Genomic DNA, 23,961 nt, shown 5'->3' with positions numbered 1-23,961 from the left:
TTGATGGCTTCTGGTTGGTTTATGTACGTACAGTCACAGTTCTGCCGGTGCATTGAAAATCCCACTAGCTCTATATTGTCCGTTTCTTCATTCAGCCACGCCTCGGTGAAACATAAGATGTTACAGTTTAAATGTCCAGTTGGTATGATAATCTTAATAATTTGTCATAAATTTAATTTTCTAACGATTGCACGTTAGCAAGGAAAATGGAAGGCCTGGACGCCCTTTTCCGGCGTCTTTTCTTCACACAGAAGGAGTGGATCTGGGCCTGTTCCAGTGAAATCAGGATATCCTTCTCGTTGAACTCGTTAGAGGATAAAGTTTCTTCCAGTCCGTGGTGAGTAATCACTTTTCTGATGCCCAGAAGTTATTCTTGGTCATAGGAGACGGTAGCAGCAACATTATGTACAAAATAAGTTAAAGAACAAGTTACACAAAACGAGAAAAAAAAAGTTTTAAAAAATTGCACAATTGGTTGGGAGAATGTAAAACATCAGCCTTGTTCTTCGGTGCCATCTTTTGTCTGTTCTGTTAATGAGCAGAACCTGATATATAAGTGTGGGTGATTGTTCAGAACATGTAACATGCCTCGACAGGATGTTGAGTTCCAGCATTTAGCTATAGACTTCCACTGGCAGCAGAGCTATAGACTTCCACTGGCAGCAGAGCTATAGACTTCCACTGGCAGCAGAGCTATAGACTTCCACTGGCAGCAGAGCTATAGACTTCCACTGGCAGCAGAGCTATAGACTTCCACTGGCAGCAGAGCTATAGACTTCCACTGGCAGCAGAGCTATAGACTTCCACTGGCAGTAGAGCTATAGACTTCCACTGGCAGCAGAGCTATAGACTTCCACTGGCAGCAGAGCTATAGACTTCCACTGGCAGCAGAGCTATAGACTTCCACTGGCAGCAGAGCATTTTAAAGAATGAAAATCCACAGCTGCCTGTGTAAGAGGTGCTGCCTCATAGAACAGGATTATGTAGCTTCATTGAGAAGTCCACCAAGACCTTTGGCAAAACTTAACGGTATAGGAGGAATGTTAAGAATTTTAATTAGAAGCAGAATATTTAAAATGACTGATAAGCAACCTAGGGTCAGGGAGGTGGGGGGGTTATGTGGGTTGGGAAGCATGGTTTATGTTTGTACCCCCTCTGAAAAATAAAAAGTTGGTCACAAAACAAAAAAATAAAAACATAATTTTTCAGGTTGAAACAACGCTGCCCTCTGACTGGCTGTCTGGTAGAAACAACGCTGCTCCCTGACCGGCTGTCTGGTAGAAACAACGCTGCTCCCTGACCGGCTGTCTGGTAGAAACAACGCTGCTCCCTGACCGGCTGTCTGGTAGAAACAACGCTGCTCCCTGACCGGCTGTCTGGTAGAAACAACGCTGCTCCCTGACCGGCTGTCTGGTAGAAACAACGCTGCTCCCTGACCGGCTGTCTGGTAGAAACAACGCTGCCCTCTGACCGGCTGTCTGGTAGAAACAACGCTGCCCTCTGACTGGCTGTCTGGTAGAAACAACGCTGCTCCCTGACCGGCTGTCTGGTAGAAACAACGCTGCTCCCTGACCGGCTGTCTGGTAGAAACAACGCTGCTCCCTGACCGGCTGTCTGGTAGAAACAACGCTGCTCTCTAACCGGCTGTCTGGTAGAAACAACGCTGCTCTCTGACTGGCTGTCTGGTAGAAACAACGCTGCTCTCTGACTGGCTGTCTGGTAGAAACAACGCTGCCCTCTGACTGGCAGTCTGGTTGAAACAATGCTATATTGCAATCTTCAATCTGCTGGTCCTCTGTGCGCTTTAACTTACGCATTCAAGAAGAAATATGGTGATAAAATAACTATCAGAGGCTAATGTCAGCTCTGCTCTCTGTGTTCCTCAGCACAGTGACGGAACAAATAAGAGTTCCAAGGGATTGATCTGTACTTCACACAAAGTAAACAAATACAACTAATGTAAACACATTCCAAAATACTACACCAGTCATTTCAGAATCCCATACTCAACAAGAACATGTTTTAGTAATTCAGAGAATGTAGGTTATCATAACAAGAAGCCCCTGATGACAGACTGACCAGGGCAACGGTCTCAGCCTCCAGTAATTATGCTGCAATAGTTTATGCCCCTCTAATATTCTCTCGCTCTCTCCTCTCAGAGCACCTGAGCCCTAGGACCATGCCTCAGGACTACCTGGCATGATGACTCCTTGTTGTCCTCAGTCCACCTGGTCATGCTGCTGCTCCAGTTTCAACTGTTCTGCCTGCGGCTATGGAACCCTGACCTGTTCACTGGACGTGCTACCTGTCCCAGACCTGCTGTTTTCAACTCTCTCTCTACCACACCTGCTGTCTCTAACTCTGAATGATCAGCTATGAAAAGCCGACTGACATTTACTCCTGAGGTGCTGACCTGTTGCACCCTCTACAACCACTGTGATTATTATTTGACCACTAAACAGGTGCCATTAATACAGGTAACGAGTGGAGGACAGAGGAGCGTCTTAAAGATGAAGTTACAGGTCTTTGAGAGCCAGAACTCCTGCTTGTTTGTAGGTGACCAAATACTTATTTTCCACCATAATTTGCAAATAAATTCATTAAAAATCCTACAGTGTGATTATCTGGATTTTTTTTCTAATTTTGTCTGTCATAGTTGAAAATTACAGGCCTCTCATATTTTTAAGTGGAAGAACTTGCACAATTGGTGGCTGACTAAATACTTTTTTGCCCCACTGTATGACAAACTAAAAATAATATGGCCACTTTGATATAACGTTTAATCCCATTAGGTTGTCTGATTTCAGATGTATCCATGTAAACAGGATTAATTAGGGGAAAATAGTTATTCAAACTATAATACTAATCGGAGTATTCACAATCCGGGTAGGACCTTCATTTTTATAATATTTTTTTTAATGTTTTTTTTTATTATTTATTTTTTTTAATTTTTGTATTATTGTCCACCAGCTACTGTGGTAGTTAGATTTTAAAAACCTACCAGCCACCCAAAATATTTTTACGTCAATCACTAGAAAGAAGTAATGGGGTATATTGCTCAATTCCATTTAACCAATGTATGTTAAAATATACTGGACCAAAAATAAAGGCAATATGTAGTGTAGCTCCTGTAACAGAAGATACCAAATGTGTTCCATACCCACACCAAGCTCATTTCAGATGTGTTCCATACCCACACCAAGCTCATTTCAGATGTGTTCCATACCCACACCAAGCTCATTTCAGATGTGTTCCATACCCACACCAAGCTCATTTCAGATGTGTTCTATACCCACACCAAGCTCATTTCAGATGTGTTCTATACCCACACCAAGCTCATTTCAGATGTGTTCCATACCCACACCAAGCTCATTTCAGATGTGTTCCATACCCACACCAAGCTCATTTCAGATGTGTTCCATACCCACAACAAGCTCATTTCAGATGTGTTCCATACCCACACCAAGCTCATTTCAGATGTGTTCCATACCCACACCAAGCTCATTTCAGATGTGTTCCATACCCACACCAAGCTCATTTCAGATGTGTTCCATACCCACACCAAGCTCATTTCAGATGTGTTCCATACCCACACCAAGCTCATTTCAGATGTGTTCCATACCCACAACAAGCTCATGTCACTCAAATGTTGTGCACAAATTAGGTTACATCCCTGTTTGCCAAGGTAACAGGTACCAAGAAGCTGATTAAACGGCATGCGCATTACACAGGTGCACCTTGTGCTGGGGACAATGAAAGGACACTCTACAATGTGCAGTTGTGTCACAAAACAACGCCACAGATGCCAATTGTACGCTCCCGCAACTTGACATGCAGACTACAGCTGTTGCCAGAGAATTTAATGTTAATTTCTCTACCATAAACCTGTGGACTAGGAACACAAGTAGCCGGAGAACACTCGATTGAATGACACCTACAGTTAGTAAACAAGGAAAGACAAAGTTTTTGTAGAAGAAAAGACCAGGAATAACGCTAGCTGAGCGAGAGAGGGTTGGAGGTCGGAAATAGCGGTGAGGAGTGAGGACTAAATTGAGAAAAAGTTGAAGAAACAGCTGTACAGGAATGCGAACAATATGGGTGTCAGTTCTGATGGTATGGAGCGTGAGGATGAGGGTCAAGGACCGAAGAAGAGCGATCATGATACAGAAAGCAGTGGAGGGTCTAGCAAAGAAAGCATAAAGGAGAGCCAAGGTAGAACGCAAGAGTAGTGATGTGTTGGAGTGGAAAGTGGTGATGGTGTTTGATGAGACCACAGGGCCTCATACACCCTATCCCATGAACTTTCAATGTTAGAGAATTTGGCATTTAAAACACTGCAATGCATATGGGAATTGGATATGAATGGGATATTTGGCGGCAGGGTAGCCTAGTGGTTAGAGCGTTGGACTAGTAGCCGAAAGGTTGCAAGATCGAATCCCCGAGCTGACAAGGTACAAATCTGTGGTTCTGTGGTGAAGTTGTGGTGAAGTTAACCTCACTGCTCTAATGCCAGTGCTGGTTCAAGCCGCTGAGAACAACTACTTTTGTTAATGTGCAATGGTTTTGTAAACAGTTATACATATTCATAGGCTGAATCAAGTTGTCAGACTTAATTGATAATTTCATTATTCAAAACATATTCTTTATGTGCAATGGTAAAACATGAGGGGAGGGGAAGTGACAAGAAGAAAGTTAGATAACGTTAGGTAAACAGACATGTATTGACTGATCGTGTATGAACGTACACACAACTTGGCTGGCGAACAAGCCTAGATTTAACACAGCTAGCTGAATTTCCTACCTTTTAAAAATCAGATCTTAAAATGTTTGCCTCCGGGGCCTCCCGGGTGGAGGCACATTAGTGCGACACATTAGTGCGGCTGGCTTCCGGGTTGGATGTGCGCTGTGTTTAGAGCAGTGCGGCTTGGTTGGGTTGTGTTTCGGAGGACGCATGGCTTTCGACCTTCGTCTCTCCCGAGCCCGTACGGGAGTTGTAGCGATGAGACAAGATAGTAAATACTAACAATTGGATACCACAAAATTGGGGAGAAAAAGGGGGTAAAATTTTAATAAATAAATAAAAATGTTTGCTTCCAAATCAGTCCGGCACGATAATTGTCCTATCAAGCCAATGCCATGGAGTGAAATGAACGCATCAGTTGCTATCTGTCCCGGAAAACAAATTGAAAAAACTCTTTGCTACATTTGTCATTAGCTGGCAAGCAAATTCAGGATATATATTTTAAACTGTCCAGGTCTTCAGAATTGACTTTTACTATTAGTTCCTTTAGTTGTTCATCCTTAAACAGCCGATAACCAGGAAGAGATCGCCAGCCATTGTGTTCAATGAGCTAACTTAGCTTGGCTAGCGGGCTGATACCCAGAACGAGATCGCCTGCTAGCTAGCCATCGTGTTCAATGAGCTAACTTAGCTTGGCTAGCAGGCTGATAAACAGCAGTGACTCAACATTGGAATTCAGAATTCTTATGAAACTAAATGTTAAAAATTAAAATTGTTGACTTCCGTACTCGCTATACGCTCCAGATAGAACATCAGTATGCATTTTGGAACACACCCAGTGTCTCGGTTTAGGTATGAGAATCTCTGTGTGCCTTCACTAGCAGCAGACAGTTGTAGCAAACTAACTTTACTGAACAAAAAAACAAAAACGCAACATTCAACCATTTCAAAGATTCTACAGAGTTACAGTTCATAAGGAAATCAGTCAATTTAAATAAACTCATTAGTCCCTAATATATGGACTGGGCAGGAGCGCAGCCATGGATGGGCCATGGAGGACATAGGCCCACCCACTTGTTAGCCATGCCCAGCCAATCAGAATGAGTTTTTCTCCACAAAAAGGGGTTTATGACAGACAGAAATACTCCTCAGTTTCATCAGCTGTCCGGGTGCCTGGTCTCAGACGATCCCGCAGGTGAAGAAGCCGGATGTGGCAGTCCTGAGCTGGCATGGTTACACCTGGTCTGCGGTTGAGGCCGGTTGGACATATTGCCAAATTCTCTAAAATGACATAGCAGGTGGCTTATGGTAGAGAAATGAACATTCAATTCTCTGGCAACAGCTCAGGTAGGCATTCCTACAGTCAGTATGCCAATTGCACGCTCCCTCAACTTGATACAGTGGCATTGTGTTGTGTGACAAAACTGCACATTTTAGAGTGGCCTTTTATTGTCCCCAGCAGGTGGATGGATTATCTTGGCAAATGAGAAACGCTCACTTACAGGGAAGTACACTAATTTGTGCACAAAATTTGAAAGAAATGCGCTTTTTGGAACATTTCTGGGATCTTTTATTTCAGCTCATGAAACCAACACTTCACATGTTGCATTTATATTCTACTTTGATAGTCAGAGTCCCATTAACATCCTCTCACCAGGCAGTTAGTCGTTGAGGTGTGACGGCCAGGTTCTCTGCTGGTCCCCTGGAGCGCTGGCTGGCTGTTCAAGAACCCTAGAGTAGGATTGGGCAATCTCCAGCTTTCCATACCTTCATACCATTCCTCTACAATACTGGGGTATACAGTATTACCGGCAGTGCACACAAGGGGCGCCATTTCATTCCAAACAAAATATTTTTGATGCACAAAACAAATTTAGGCATCAGGGATCTTTATCCAGGAAGGGATTGATTGTCTCTTCTGTAACCAAGAAGATTGGTTTGTTAACTGGCTAGATGTCAAGATCAAATGCATAGCTGGATCCCTGCGCTGGAGATAATATAGTTGTGGCGTAGCATGCACCCCTGCAAACTTTAGGGTGCACCACACACAAATAAAAAGAGGCATTTAAAATCATGGGCATTTCAAAATACCCTGTTATACACGGTATACTGCCCAAGCATATACTAGGGCACTGCTGGCTGTTCTAGAACTCTGTGACAAAGCCACTGAACTCCTGCCAAGACAACTAGAGCCAACTTCAGTCCAGAACGCTACGCTTGGTTGGTGGCTTAAACTAATCAGTCAGCAGCCGGACCCACCTGACCATAAGCTTCCCAGGAATTCTGCTGGTGTGGATCACGTCCCTAACCTTAGGGAGTGAAGAAAGGTGCTTTGAGCTACTGTGGTGTGTTGGGACTGAGCCCACTGTGCAGCACTAAGCACTGTGAGCTCTGCATGCTGAGGTGAGCTGCTGAACTTTACACCTGTTTGGGTCAACACAGAATGCTACACAAAGTAGAAGAGATTCACAGCAACCAGACTACAGGAGCTGCCTGCTGTCATACCCCCTGGAACTAACTGTCCAGTGAAGACCTTGCTGGTTAATCATTAACCTGCAGCTTGAGCTAACAAACAAGTTAGTGGGATTTTTAGAATGATTCTGTATGATTGTCTATGGCCAGATGGACTTAGTTTAAAATTGCCCTTGGTACTATGATGGCGCATCTCCCAATTAAACTAACCTTCCACACAGTTCCGTCAGGAAGTATTCACAACCCTTTACTTTTGAGACATTTTGTTTTGTTGTGTTACAGCCTGAATTTTTAATTGAGATTGTGTCACTTGTTATGGCACACCTAAATAAATTGAGGAGCAGGGCCTCCACCTGTCAAACGGGTAACAATGTCTGATTCACCAGCCACGTTGGTGCGTGGTAACACTCCGGGCTCTACAGTGTGGGCATTTAACACAAATAGTCAAGTATGGGCACAAGTGAGAGTTGTGATTTTATAGCTAAATAAATGCTGTAGTAGCGGTTTTCAAAGTATTTCTGCTATTTTGTTTCATATCTGGTAACGCATAAACGGAATCCTAACATTATAGCTATCCCACCTCGCATAGCAACACTGCCTTTCTGGGGGGCTGTGAGCACTGAAAGATTTGTATTTAGAAGCAATGGGAACAGGGAAAAAAAGTTATTTATTCTAAAGTCTGCTAAAGTGAGACTTTGTCCTCTTTTCTTGGCTAGTTATACTTGTTCACACGCTAGGTTTATAATGTTTGAGTTAACTCCCACTGCAAGCAAGAGACATGGGCCTTTATGTACTGTGATGACTCCAGTGGCCCTGTTACCAAGGTAACCTTAAAGGGGCAGCTAAAAATTCTGATTATTTAAAATACTAAGGTCACAGAATATTAAAATGAGCAATATACCACATTACTTCTTACTAGTAATACATTTCTTGTTTTAGAAACCAGCACGCACATCTTTTTTTGTTTGTTGCTTATTTGTGTAATTAGGGCAACAACAACAATCGGAGTGGACGGTATCTACAGTATATTCGGAAAGTATTCAGACCCCTTGACTTTTTCCACATTTTGTTACGTTACAGCCTTCTTCTAACATGTATTTCCTCAATCTTCACACAATACCCCATAATGACAAAGCAAAAACAGGCTTAGTAAAATCACTTCTAGGCAAGTCAGTTAAGAACAAATTCTTATTTACAAGATTCTCTGGTCTGATGAAACAAATATTGATCTCTTTGGCCTGAATGCCAAGTATCACATCTGGAGGATACCTGGCACAATCACTACAGTGAATCATGGTGGTGGCAGCATCATGCTGTGGGGATGTTTTTCAGTGGCAGGGACTGGGAGACTAGTTAGGATTGAGAGAAAGATGAACGGAGCAAAGTACAGAGATCCTTGATGAAAACCTGTTCCAGAGTGCCCAGGACCTCAGACTGGGGCGAAGGTTCACCTTCCAACAGGACAACGACCCTAAGGACACAGCCAAGACAACACAGGAGTGGCTTTGGGACAAGTTTCTGAATGTCCTTGAGAGGCCCGGCCAGAGCCCGGTCTTGAACCTGATCTAACATCTCTGGAGAGACTTGAAAATAGCTGTGCAGTGAAGCTCCCCATCTAACCGGACAGAGCTTGAGAGGATCTGCAGAGAAGAATGGGAGAAACTCCCTAAATACAGGTGTGCCAAGTTATCTTCATACCTAAGGAGTTTTTTTTGCATAAAAATAAACAATCCTGGTTCTGCTTTCCAACAAACACTGGGAGACAAATTCACCTTTCAGCAGGACGATAACCTAAAACACACGGCCAAATATACACTGGAGTTACTTACCAGGACAACATTGAATGTTCCCGAGTGGCTCAGGTACAGTTCACTTAAATCTACGGCAAGACTTGAAAATGTCTGTCTGGCAATGATCAACAACCAACTTGACGAGATTGAAGAAGTGGAAATATTGTACAAGCCAGGTGTGGAAAGCTTTTAGAGACTTTTAGAGACTTACCCAGAAAGACCCACAGTGGTGGGTAGCTGTAGTGGCTGATTCTAACATGTATCGACTCCGGGGTGTGGATACTTACGTAAATAAGACCTGTATTTCATTTTAAATAAATTTTCTAAAAATGTATAAGAACAAGCTTTGACTTTGTCATTATGGGGTATTGTGTGTCGATGGGTGAGAAATAATCTATTTCATCAGTTTAAAAAAAATCAGACTAACAAAATGTTGAATAGGTCAAAGGGTATGAATATTTTCTGAAGGCTTTGTAGGTCGTAGCCACCAAATGTCATTTCCATACCTTAAAAACCTCTTACTTCTACCCCCACCTTTTTTGAAAATTCTGTTAAAAATCGCGCAACTTTTCAGCGTCCTGCTACTCATGCCAGGAATATAGTATATGCATATGATTAGTATGTGTGGATAGAAAACACTCTGAAGTTTATAAAACTGGTTAAATCACGGCTGTGACTATAACAGATCGTGTGTTTCATTGAAAAACGCAAGAAAAACTGCTCTCTGAAAGCAAAAAATAATTTCCATAAGTCACTTCCACCAGTTGTTAAAAGAGAACAGAATTTAATGGGAATCTGCCTGCACCTCATACAAATTCCGCACGATGGCGCCATTGTACTAATTTTCAATTGAATTAATTGTTGGAAAATACATCTGTCTGACCTCCAGTTTCCCAGTCTTCACCCGGATGCAGTTTAAGGAGAGATCAGATGGCATTGTTTTTGAAGTGAGGACCTATTGAAGAGACATCGCCCTGTAATCATTTTGATAGATTATAAACGTTTACTAATACCTAAAGTTGGATTACAAAAGGATTTCGAAGTGTTTTGTGAAAGTTTATCGTCGACTTTTTTAATTTAAAAAAATTACGCAGCGTTTAAAAACGATGATTTTTTCTGAATGACACAACCTCCATACAAAGCTATTTTGGGTATATATGGACCGATTTAAACGAAAAAAAGACCCAATAGTGATGTTTATGGGGCATATAGGAGTGCCAAGAAAGAAGCTCGTCTAAGGTAATGAATGTTTTATATTTTATTTCTGCGTTTTGGGTAGCGCCGGCTATCGCAAAATCTGTTGTTTACGTGTCGAGCTGGCATTTTGGGGGGTGCATGCTATCAGATAATAGCTTCTGATGCTTTCGCCGAAAAGCATTTTAAAAATCTGACTTGCTGGCTAGGTTCACAACGAGTGTAGCTTTAATTCAATACCCTGCTTGTGAATTTTGATCAAAGATTGAGTTGTAACGAGTACATTTAGCATTTAGCGTAGCGCATTTGCATTTCCAGGGGCATACTTGGGACGTCTGCGTGTCAAGTATTCTCAAGAAGTTAAGGGAACATTTTGACATTTGCCGTATGGTTAGTGAGAAAGTCCATATTGCAAATGTACGGTCCCTTACTAGACGTCCGAAAACGTTTCTAAAATTTGCGGACGTCGTCGGGCCGAGCGGCAGGGCCGGACCTACCGGGAAGTCATCAAACTAACTTTCTCGGACATTCGGTTTCCGTTTTATAAAATAATCAAATTTTGGTAATTTTTTCGCTGTCCCGGTAAATCCCACAAGAGGGCATAAGCAATCATATTGCAAATGTACAAAACATCACGAATCACGACGGGGCCTTATCTCCAAAACTGAAAATATTTCGAAGCCGAAACTTGGTGAGCGTAGGTTTGGCATAATGGGCAGTTGGCCCCGAACAAGATGGCGTCTAGGCCTCAACGGTTTTTGAGTTATGGCCATTTTTCTGGGATTAAAGGTCCAAAATGAAAATAGAGAAATTATTTTTCCGCTTCACGTCAAAGTCAAGGAGCCTCCGGTGTCAATAAAAAAAAGAACCAGCCATTTATCTATCGTCATTTAAGATAAATCGTACAATGACAAATTGGTGATGTTCAAAAATAGGTGTTTTTTAAAAAAAAAACAGTTACAGATCCAGTTGCAGGGTGTTCATACGAATCTTTTTAAAGTGTGCTGCGGAGCACTGCGAGATTTCTGTGATTTTCTGAAATAACACACACTCACTAAACCCTCCGTAAATAACTCAGTTCTTAACTTAAAGACTTATAACTCATAATTCTGTAAAGGCATACCCCAATCAGGATATGAGTTTATTTATAGCTTCCTGTGCCAACCGGAAGTGCCTTAAATGGTGTCATAGTGGCTGTTTCCAAGGGTTAAAAAGGTCAGATCTTTTCAAAACTTCATATGTGTGATTAGGCAACCCCCATGAACTGTAAGTCAGTAATTTCTCCCAACAGATGTCAAAGAAAAGCTCTCTCTCACACACACACACACACACACACACACACACCAAGGATGGAGTGACAAAGTGCGGTGCTTAAAAGACACACAGAGCCTGCAATGGCATTTCCATATTCTCTAGGCCGTGTCGAGTTCAACGAGATGCCCGCTTGACCGTAGCTCGCTCTGATGGACACTGACTTGCTAGTTGACTTTTGTACATTTGCAATATGTTTAAACGGAGAGGGACCATCACCAAAATGGCATTCTGAAATCAACACAAAAAATGGCATCACCATAGTCTCCAGACTGTGCCGAGTTCAACGAGACGCCCCGCTTGACCGTAGCTCGCTCTGAGTGCAGCGACCGTGAAAAAAAGTAGGCCCAAAATGAAGCCTGGCCCTAAATGTCATTTGCTTTTGGGTGACAGTGAGAGAACCGTTAGGGTGAGAAGCACAATTCGACCTCCGGTACAATCCTGAGGTCCTCCCGATCTGTGCAAGCCTAACCTTCAACCTGAAGCCTATGTGGGTTATGAATGCCTTATGACACTGTCTTCTATGACAGTCCATCAGACCACTGAGGTCTACCTGTGTCAATTCTAAGCTTCCTGAAGCAACCGGAAGTGGTTCAAATCACCCTAAAAGTGTTTTGAAACACATAACCTGTCATTATGAAAATCACTGCATTCAACCTTGTGTAGATCAGTCAATTCTTAACATAAAGACTTAAAACTCAGGATTCTGTAAGAGGCTACCTCAGTCAAGACATGTGTTTACCTATAGCTTACTGTGCAAACCGGAAGTGCCTTTAATTGGGTCACACTGTCTGTTTTGAAGGGTTAAAAAAGTCACATCTTTCCAAAACTTCATATGTGTGACTAGGTAACCCTCCTGAACTGTAAATCAGTAATTTCTCCCAACAGATGTCAAAGAAAAGCTCTCACACACACACACAGCAAGGATGGAGTGACAAAGTGCGGTGCTTAAAGACACAGAGAGCAGGCAATGGCATTACCATAATCCCTATGCCGTGCCGAGTTCAACGAGATATCCCGCTTGACTGTAGCTCGATCGGTCTAAGCGCAGCGACCATTAGAAAAGTAGGCCCAAAATGAAGCCTGCCCCACAACGTCATTTGCTTTTGGGTGACAGTGAAAGAACCGTTAGGGTGAGAAGCACAATTCGACCTCAGGTACGTTCCTATGGTCCTCCCGATCCGTGCAAGCCTTGACCGTGTGGCATTAACCCTTAACAGAAAAACAGGGTTTTTTGATCTCACAGATTACAATGACTTCTCTCCCCATAGGAATACATTGCCTGCACCCCTAATTTCAACCCGAGGCCTATGTGGGTTATGAATGCCTTATGAACCTTCGATGACAGTCCATCAGGCCACTATGAGGTCTACCTGTGTTGATTCTAAGCTTCCTGGACCAACCGGAAGTGGTTAAAAATCACCCTAAAAGTGTATATCCATACCCTGCCTGCAGTTTGATAGACATAGTGCATTCAACCCTGTGTAAATCAGTCAGTTCTTAACGTAAAGACTCAAACTCAGGATTCTGTAAAAGCATACCCCAATGAGGATATGTGTTGACTTATAGCTTCCTGTATCAACCGTCTCAGGGGCTGTTTCGAGGGGTTAAAAAAGTCAGATCTTTCCAAAACTTCTTGTGTGTGATTAGGCAACCCCCATGAACTGTAAATCAGTCATTTGTCCCATAAAATTTCAAAGGAAAACTAAATCACACACACACACAGCTTGGAAGGAGGGACACATTGGGGTGCGTAGAGACATACACTGCCTGCATTAGTTAACCTTGTTGGAAATTTTAAAGAACCGTCAGACCTAGAGAAACGTTAGAATCCTGTTCTAGACCTCAGGTCGATAGTGCGTGGTGAGTTACGTGGCTCTACGTGGCTCTTTCTCGGACCGAGAAACAGCCTCGTACATTTGCAATGACTTCAATTCATTTTTGCATCACGAAAATGACGACATTTAGAAATGTCCCAGAGTCGCTAGACTAGGTGCATTGCGACCGTCTCAGCCCATATAGACGGACCACAACGTTTCTGTCCGATAGCTCATTCAAGGACCCCGTAGCAAGTCATGGAAAAAAGTGGATTTTCAGCACCAATTAGGGTCTTGCTCGGACACCAAATGACCTATCGAGCCGAAACTTGGGATTCGGGGACGCCTCAGCTAGGCCTACACATGACATCTGAACTGGACCCGCAGCTGGAACGTAACTACGTGTTTTACGTTTTTATTATGATTTGAACAGAAGGCGTTGTGAATTTTGGGCCAGCTCTGAAGTATGTGATAGTTGGCTACTAAACGAGTTGGAAAAAGTGGGTTTGGTGTCAGTTTGTATCAGTTTGGTGTCAGAATGATATCTAATTGACTGATGGACGGTGACTTGCTGGTGACTCTTGTCCATTTGCAATATGTTTAAACAGTGAGGTACCATCACCAAAGTGACATTCTGAAATCAACCCTAACGAGCGATTGAGAGGAACCAGAATCACTGCCCAGCCATCCCGGGCCAATCAATTTCGCATTCCTGCAGGATTTTCATAGCATGACAAATTCGTGATGGTACATGCCCATTGAACCATATTGCAAATGCACAGTGACTTTGCAAAAGTGAGAAAACATAAACAAATGGACATGATGAAATCAACACAACGAGTGATGGAAAGGAACAACTATCACTGCCCAGCCATCCCGAGTTCATCGGGCCATTCAATTTTGCATTCCTGCAGAATTTTTGAGCATGCCAAATTCGTGATGGTAAATGCCCATTGAAACATATTGCAAATGCACGTGCATTTGCAATATGATTCTATAGTGAAAAAAACATCACAAAATGGACATGATGAAATCAACACAACGAGCGATGGAAAGGAACAACTATCACTGCCCGGCCATCCTGTGTTCATCAGGCCAGTCAATTTTGCATTTCTGCAGCATTTTTGAGCATGTCAAATTTCTTATGGCATTTGGCCCCAAAAAGAGTGACTTTTGACTTCCTATGAAATCATATTGCAAATGGACAAAAAAATATGCCTTATGCACAAGTTAAAAAAAAAATTATGATAATAAAATATGACTAAAGTATGTTGATACAGTTCTTATACATGTGTAATTGACACAAAAATCTAAAGAATTTCGAAAAACGGTCCAGAAAGCATTTTAAGGGGTTGCTAGGTTATGGAGAAAAAAAATCACTTTTTCAAAATTTTGCTTTTGGATGTTGACTTGGGTTGCATTTGCAATATGAAAAACCACGGTGGAGCGCACTCGCCACCTGTTGGATTTTCAAAGTGTTACACCTGGCATTTGCCATATGGCATTTGCAATCAACTTTACACGAATCAACGCCGAATTGGGTGGTATTGGACACCGTGTATATGGTTTGCCCAATGCCAATGACTTCCCATTCATTTTTGTCAATTTCAGGGGGAGTTCCCTTACATACCAGGGAGTTTGGACATTAAAAAGTGAATGTGAACGAGAGACATCGTGCAAATGAACAAGGATTTAAAACATGCTTCTCTGATGGAAGAAGAGCCATGTCTCTGGAGCAGCTAGGGCCTGCTCAGAGAAGAGCAGCTAGGGCCTGCTCTGCTCAGAGAAGAACAGCTAGGGCCTGCTCTGCTCAGAGAAGAACAGCTAGGGCCTGCTCTGCTCAGAGAAGAGCAGTGTCTCTGGAGCAGCTAGGGCCTGCTCTGCTCAGAGAAGAGGAAGTCAAGATATCTATACAGCCAACACTGCTGCTAACTCATCCAAAGCGCTTTGACTTCTCAAACATGGCAGAAAGCTAACACTATATGATGCCCCATCTCCTTATTAGTTCAGCCACTTACTGAGATAACTAGCATGTTAAACTTAATACACAGCTAGACTCATCTCCTCCCTCTTTCTCCTGTTGTGTAATTTACAAACAAACACGTGACTGGCTCAACTTTCCTGATGAACTATGGTAAGCTTCAGAATGCATTATAATGTGACAGGTTAAATGAAGAAAGCAATCTGCTTTATCTCCTAACATATTCTACAAGTTGACTGCAGGAATTTACTTAAAGTAGCTACTAAGGCTGTGGAGGTCACAACATTTCGTCAGCCGGTGATTGTCAAGCAAATAACTGTCGGGCTCACGGTAATTGACCAAAATTAACATAAACACATTTAGCATCTCCTGGCTTCCGCCTACAAGCCACTGATGCAGACCTTTATAACATCTACATTTTAAAAAGACTAATAAATCCATGTAATATAGTCTACACCATCACAATAAATCCATGTAATATAGTCTACACCATCACAATAAATCCATGTAATATAGTCTACACCATCACAATAAATCCATGTAATATAGTCTACACCATCACAATAAATCCATGTAATATAGTCTACCTACACCATCACAATAAATCCATGTAATATAGTCTACCTACACCATCACAATAAATCCATGTAATATAGTCTACCTACACCATCACAATAATTCCATGTAATATAGTCTACCTACACCATCACAATAAATCCATGTAATATAGTCTACCTACACCATCACAATAAATCCATGTAATATAGTCTACCTACACCATCACAATAAATCCATGTAATATAGTCTACACCATCACAATAAATCCATGTAATATAGTCTACCTACACCATAACAATAAATCCATGTAATATAGTCTACACCATCACAATAAATGCATGTAATATAGTCTACCTACACCATCACAATAAATCCATGTAATATAGTCTACCTACACCATCACAATAAATCCATGTAATATAGTCTACCTACACCATCACAATAAATCCATTATCGATTTTAGACAGGTCTAAAGAAACATAATATGAAGAAAATGTAGTTTATTTCAGAAGAACAGAATAGCATACTCCGAGTTGTCCTCATGTTAGGTCCTGATCTGGTTATGCCATATGGCTGTGGGCTACACTTGTTCATTTAGCAGACAAGATTTGATTAGAATTCAGTGGAAATATTTTATAGTATGAAGAATATAGTTGATCAAAGCTGAATAAAATAGAAATTATATTTTCTCCAAAAGATTTGAGGGAGTGCGCACATCACGGCCGGTTATGATACAGCCTGGAATCAAACTAGGGTGTCTGTAGTGACGCCTCTAGCACTGAGATGCCTTAGACCGCTGCGCCACTCGGGAGCCCCAGTAACCGTTACAGTAAAACAGCCCCGAGTTACAGTACAACAGTCCTGAGTTACAGTACCCGTTACAGTACAACAGCCCCGAGTTACAGTACCCGTTACAGTACAACAGCCGAGTTACAGTACCCGTTACAGTACAACAGCCACGAGGTACAGTACCCGTTACAGTACAACAGCCACGAGGTACAGTACCCTTTACAGTACAACAGCCCCGAGTTACAGTACCCGTTACGGTACAACAGCCCCGAGTTACAGTACCCGTTACAGTACAGCAGCCCCGAGTTACAGTACAACAGCCCCGAGTTACAGTACCCGTTACAGTACAACAGCCCCGAGTTACAGTACCGTTACAGTAAAACAGCCCCGAGTTACAGCACAACAGCCCCGAGTTACAGCACAACAGCCCCGAGTTACAGCACAACAGCCCCGGGTTACAGCACAACAGCCCCGGGTTACAGCACAACAGCCCCAAGTTACAGTACAACAGCCCCGAGTTACAGTACCCGTTACAGTACAACAGCCCCGAGTTACAGTACCCGTTACAGTAAAACAGCCCCGAGTTACAGCACAACAGCCCCGAGTTACAGCACAACAGCCCCGAGTTACAGTACAACAGCCCCGAGTTACAGTACCGTTACAGTACAACAGCCCCGAGTTACAGTACAACAGCCCCGAATTACAGTACAACAGCCCCGAGTTACAGTACCGTTACAGTACAACAGCCCCGAGTTACAGTACCGTTACAGTACAACAGCCCCGAGTTACAGTACAACAGCCCCGAGTTACAGCACAACAGCCCCGAGTTACAGCACAACAGCCCCGAGTTACAGCACAACAGCCCCGAGTTACAGCACAACAGCCCCGAGTTACAGTACCGTTACAGTACAACAGCCCCGAGTTACAGTACAACAGCCCCGAGTTACAGTACCGTTACAGTACAACAGCCCCGAGTTACAGTACCGTTACAGTACAACAGCCCCGAGTTACAGTACAACAGCCCCGAGTTACAGCACAACAGCCCCGAGTTACAGCACAACAGCCCCGAGTTACAGCACAACAGCCCCGAGTTACAGTACCCATTACAGTACAACAGCCCCGAGTTACAGTACCCGTTACAGTACAACAGCCCCGAGTTACAGTACCCGTTACAGTAAAACAGCCCCGAGTTACAGTACCCGTTACAGTACAACAGCCCCGAGTTACAGTACCCGTTACAGTACAACAGCCCCAAGTTACAGTACAACAGCCCCGAGTTACAGTACAACAGCCCCGAGTTACAGTACAACAGCCCCGAGTTACAGTACAACAGCCTCGAGTTACAGTACCGTTACAGTACAACAGCCCCGAGTTACAGTACAACAGCCCCGAATTACAGTACCGTTACAGTACAACAGCCCCGAGTTACAGTCCAACAGCCCCGAGTTACAGTACAACAGCCCCGAGTTACAGTACAACAGCCCCGAGTTACAGTACCGTTACAGTACAACAGCCCCGAGTTACAGTACAACAGCCCCGAGTTACAGTACAACAGCCCCGAATTACAGTACAACAGCCCCGAGTTACAGTACCCGTTACAGTAAAACAGCCCCGAGTTACAGTACCCGTTACAGTAAAACAGCCCCGAGTTACAGTACCCGTTACAGTACAACAGCCCCGAGTTACAGTACAACAGCGCCGAGTTACAGTACCCGTTACAGTAAAACAGCCCCGAGTTACAGTACCCGTTACAGTAAAACAGCCCCGAGTTACAGTACCCGTTACAGTAAAACAGCCTCGAGTTACAGTACCCGTTACAGTAAAACAGCCCTGAGTTACAGTACCCGTTACAGTAAAACAGCCCCGAGTTACAGTACCCGTTACAGTACAACAGCCCCGAGTTACAGTACCCGTTACAGTACAACAGCCCCGAGTTACAGTACAACAGCCCCGAGTTACAGTACCCGTTACAGTAAAACAGCCCCGAGTTACAGTACCCGTTACAGTAAAACAGCCCCGAGTTACAGTACCCGTTACAGTAAAACAGCCTCGAGTTACAGTACCCGTTACAGTACAACAGCCCCGAGTTACAGTACAACAGCCCCGAGTTACAGTACCCGTTACAATAAAACAGCCCCGAGTTACAGTACCCGTTACAGTACAACAACCTCGAGTTACAGTACCCGTTACAGTACAACAGCCCCGAGTTACAGTACCCGTTACAGTAAAACAGCCCTGAGTTACAGTACCCGTTACAGTACAACAGCCCCGAGTTACAGTACCCGTTACAGTAAAACAGCCCTGAGTTACAGTACCCGTTACAGTAAAACAGCCCTGAGTTACAGTACCGGGCCTCTCTGGGTTGGAACGTGGAATGTGTAACATCTGTGAGAGGGAGGGTGGTGGGGGTGATGATTCAGGAAGGGCGAGGGGCAGGTTCCAGTGAGGGGCAACTGAGGGTACGTCCCAAATAGTAAAAAAGTTGTGCACTATAAAGGGAATAAGGTACAGTATCATTTGGGACTCAGCCACAGGGGGAAGGGTTCCAGTTAGAGGAACCTGTGTGAGAGGTCAAGCCTCCACTAGTCTTTCTGCTGTGTGAGAGGTCAAGCCTCCACTAGTCTTTCTGCTGTGTGAGAGGTCAAGCCTCCACTAGTCTTTCTGCTGTGTGAGAGGTCAAGCCTCCACTAGTCTTTCTGCTGAGTGAGAGGTCAAGCCTCCACTAGTCTTTCTGCTGTGTGAGAGGTCAAGCCTCCACTAGTCTTTCTGCTGTGTGAGAGGTCAAGCCTCCACTAGTATTTCTGCTGTGTGAGAGTACAAGCCTCCACTAGTTTTTCTGCTGTGTGAGAGGTCAAGCCTCCACTAGTATTTCTGCTGAGAGAGGTCAAGCCTCCACTAGTCTTTCTGCTGTGAGAGGTCAAGCCTCCACTAGTGTCTTTCTGCTGTTTGAGAGGTCAAACCTCCACTAGTGTCTTTCTGCTGTTTGAGAGGTCAAACCTCCACTAGTGTCTTTCTGCTGTGTGAGAGGTCAAACCTCCACTAGTGTCTTTCTGCTGTGTGAGAGGTCAAACCTCCACTAGTGTCTTTCTGCTGTGTGAGAGGTCAAACCTCCACTAGTGTCTTTCTGCTGTGTGAGAGGTCAAACCTCCACTAGTGTCTTTCTGCTGTGTGAGAGGTCAAACCTCCACTAGTGTCTTTCTGCTGTGTGAGAGGTCAAACCTCCACTAGTCTTTCTGCTGTGAGAGGTCAAACCTCCACTAGTATCTTTGCTCCAGGAGACCTGTACTTGGTCTGTCGCAGCTGAAGGTGACATCCCGTACTCCAACAACATATTTAACAGCCCTCTGTTTGACCCTTTTCTGAGAAACCTCCTGTCACCAAAGCCAAATCTATAAACCGGAATGTCTTACCAGTCAGTACGGGCCATACAATGTGTGAAAATAAATGTTTAAATCCAACTTCTCCAGAGTTTACCGAATTCTAACCATATCTCCCTAAAGGTGCTCTGCCATCTGGGATCACGCAGTAATCTCGCGAGGGCGTATGGGAACTAAGTGGTGAGCTTAGAAAAATGTAGATTTAAACATGTATTTTTACCATAGTTCACACATTGTATGGCCCCTAACGACGGTTTATAGATTTGGCTTTGGTGACAGGAAGTTTCTCAGAAATGGGTCAAACAGAGGGCTGTTAAATGTTTTTGGAGTACGGGATGTCACCTTCAGCTGCGACAGACCAAGTACAGGTCTCCTGGGGCAAAGAGGCTCGTGTACACATGACCTACTGAATATACTCCTTCAGACTGACAGGCAAATCCATCAACCCTGTTAAGACAAGCACACTTTCTTCTACAACAGGAAACATTTGTCAAAGTTATCAGGAACATAAAACAGTAAAGAGTGTACCATATTAATGTCCTCTGATATTTCACAACTCAGACTTGGAAGAGGGCCTTTCTTGCATGGTAGTAAATATGTATTTTTATTAGAGCAGACTGTCTCCTGAATTACCTTTGTGATGAGCAGTGGTTCTCGGTGCTCTCTGCCTCCTTTGAGTGTGAATCCCCATGGAGCACCCCCGGAGAGCAGGACATCTACCAGCCGCCACCCCTCCCGGCTCCTCTGATCCATGTCTTCCGGTCTCTCCATCAGCCAATGGTTGTGATCGCCATCAGAATACCCGGGCTCACTCCTACTATCCAAGGTGTCCATGGAGCTTAGAAAAACACCTCACTTAATAAAAGACAGAGGTCAGTTTTCAATAACAGAAAAAAATAAAGCTTTTTCTTGATAACTGAAAAAAACAAACATTTTTACTATGCCTTCTCCTGATCACACTCCAGACTGTAACGCCCGATGTCCACCAGATACATCTGCGATTTATTTGGCCATATGTCTAGCTCACATTTTTGTAGTTGATGCACCTGCGTCGCTTTTCAACTTGTTGGAGTATGTGTGTGTACTTCCGTTTGTACCACCGTTCTATACAGCAAAGCAGGAGTGGAAAATATTTGACTCATGCGGCACGCAGAATGCACCGAAACCTAGTGCGGCATCCCCAGCGTAGCGTTTCGGACTGATCCATTGACAACGAAGGACTTCCGCCGGAACGCAAACAGTTTGATGAATCTGGTGGGCATGAGGCGTAATGCTCTTAGTTGAGACTTAAAACATGTTGTCAGCATACAGGGTTGAACTAACATTAGCTAAATAACTCATCCAAATAGAGTAGGACCCCTGCTTTGTGAGTCACTCTAATAAGTTATCACATGAACAGGCAAAGTTGTATCTAGTTAGTTATCTAAAAATACGTTAATGTAATATTTAACTAGTCAGCTAAGATCATATTGTTCACAAACAACAAACTCGCGAAGTCTCACGCACGTCAAGCTAGTTAATGTTTGCTAGGCTAGCTCCAAACTAGCAGTCGATTAGATATTTTTCCAAACACATGGAAATACCTGGGACTTTCTGGAAACCGGTATATAAATTCAATAAAGCATTACACTTGACTTAAATAAATTAAACATTCAGGCATGAACTGTTTGCTAGAGTAATTAATCGCAGAGGTTTAAACTCGATAGTGTTAAATTTAGTTTCCAACGTTAGCTACCTGGGCTGGTTTGCTTTTGTCGATGAGCACAGCTTTCAAAGTTATGCATTCTTCATAATATTCGTCACTTGTCTTCTGCCAATTAATGGACATACGTGTAATTATCTAGTTAACAAATCGTTTTCAAGCGACCCACCTTTTCCAAGAGACTAGCTAGCATGCTAGTTTATTAACCTGTGGATGCAATGGATTACACGGCAACCTGGGATTTGGACAGCTGCAGCCTGCTGTCATAGACTAGACATAACATCGTAAACGTAAATCCAAGGCACTTCAATGAGTATGATATGTTGAAGGCATACTTCAGGATTTTGGCAATGAGGCCTTTATCTACGTCCCCAGAGAAAGATGCATTTATGGATACCATTTTAAGTCTCTGTCCAGTATGAAGGAAGTTAGAGATAGTATTGGCTCGCAAAACTAACTAGCATTAGCGCAATAGCTGGAAGTCTATGGATATCTGCTAGCATGCTTGCACATATAATATAAATTGTAATTCGCAACATATCATACGAAATGTCTGATGGACAACCACAAATTAATACATACAATACGAAACGTAACAAAGTAAATAATTTGGGAAAATGTACTTTTACTAAGTTACGTCTACCGGTGACTCTAGGTTGATCTTCCAAATTGCCAACGAGCCTCTGACATATACTACAACAGCACCACCTGGTGTTGTAGACATGTAACTTTACCTCGAAAAGGATGACAGTAGTTTATGCACATAGAGTTTACGTGCTATCGAGTAGAGACCATATACTTTAGTCTATAGAGCTCGCCAGCTTGAAGTGGGCAGGGCAAACCCGTTTTGGTGATTTTTGGTATATCATCAAAATCAATCACATCACGTTTTTGGACTCATTTAGACTTTACAGTGAAATGCTACTAGCCCTTTCCCAACATTGGAGACTTAAAAAGTAAGGAAATAGAAACACAATAGATAATAATGAGGGTATAATCAAGGAGTAGCGGTACCGAGTCAATGTGCTGGGGTACCACGTCGTAATATGTACGTGTAGGTAGGGGTAATAGTCACAAGGTTATCAGGACAGATAATCAACATAGCAGTAGCAGCAGCGTATGTGTGTGTGTGTTGGAGTATCAGTGTAAGTATATGTGAGTGTGTAGGTAGAGTCTAGTGAGTGTGCATAGACCAGTGGCGACCCATCATTCAGGGCGACACCTCATTTGAGCCCCACCTGTTTAGCATGTTATTTTGCCATTAATATGTGCATCAAAGCTGGGACCGAGAGACTGAAAAACAGCTTCTATCTCAAGGCCATCAGACTGTTAAACAGCCATCACTAATATTGAGTGGCTGCTGCCAACATACTGACTCATCTCTAGCCACTTTAATAATGAAAAATAAATGAATGTATCACTAGCCACTTTAAACAATGCCACTTTATATAATGTTTACATACCCTACATTTCTCATCTCATATGTATATACTGGACTCTATACCATCTACTGCATCTTGCCTATGCCGTTCTGTACCATCACTCATTCAGATATCTTTATGTACATATTCTTATTCATTCCTTTACACTTGTGTGTATAGGGTAGTTGTTGTGAAATTGTTGGGTTAGATTGGTTAGGTTGGTTAGGTTGGTTATTACTGCATGGTCAGAACTAGAAGCACAAGCATTTCGCTACACTCGCATTAACATCTGCTAACCATGTGTATGTGACAAATAAAATTTCATTTGTGTCACATATCAGTTTTCAAACAATGTAAAAACATATATATACAAACATGGTCTCTTTGCTTTCTTGAGTAAGGCAGCTCCAAAATGCAGATGTTTCAGCCTAGCTCAGTGCTTTCTCTGGTGGTGGGGCAGCCAGAGGAAAATACAGAGCGTAGGGGCTGGTAATGTTCCCTAGTTGCGCCGTGATTGGCTCAGTGTTCTGCCACTCATGAGGACACATGAGTGTTCTGCCACTCATGAGATTTAGAAGTGCCCATCCAAGAAGGCCCAAGGTCATTGGCCACATATAAAATGTTATCACGTTATATCTACTGTAGCTTTGATGGGACTGATCATGTCAACATCATACATTCAAAATCTTAGTTAGCAAGCTAGACAATCAGTCATCATCATGAATCACATCTACAATCTACTGGCAAATCCTTTTCAATCCTTGTCATATGAAGAGAAATTATAGATAAAACGTATCGGTGCTCATCG

The 23,961-nt window shown here is 43.1% G+C and overlaps 1 protein-coding gene across 2 annotated transcripts in view; it reads right to left on the bottom strand.

The window, feature by feature from the left end:
* The window catches only part of LOC139409602 (shroom family member 2a), a 102,273-nt gene extending 80,288 nt beyond the window's left edge, over positions 1-21,985 (bottom strand). For both annotated transcript variants that reach the window (XM_071155011.1, XM_071155012.1), the window contains exons 1-2: positions 21,902-21,985; positions 20,664-20,885 (exon numbers count right to left, since the gene is read on the bottom strand). In XM_071155011.1, coding sequence (XP_071011112.1) covers positions 20,664-20,864 — 201 coding nt within the window. In that variant the 5' untranslated portion in view covers positions 20,865-20,885; positions 21,902-21,985. The remainder of the gene's footprint in view (positions 1-20,663; positions 20,886-21,901) is intronic.
* Positions 21,986-23,961: the final 1,976 nt, after the last annotated feature.

This window comes from Oncorhynchus clarkii, chromosome 5, assembly GCF_045791955.1.
Source record: "Oncorhynchus clarkii lewisi isolate Uvic-CL-2024 chromosome 5, UVic_Ocla_1.0, whole genome shotgun sequence".
Taxonomy (NCBI): domain Eukaryota; kingdom Metazoa; phylum Chordata; class Actinopteri; order Salmoniformes; family Salmonidae; genus Oncorhynchus; species Oncorhynchus clarkii.
This window is presented reverse-complemented; position numbering and strand designations above follow the sequence as displayed.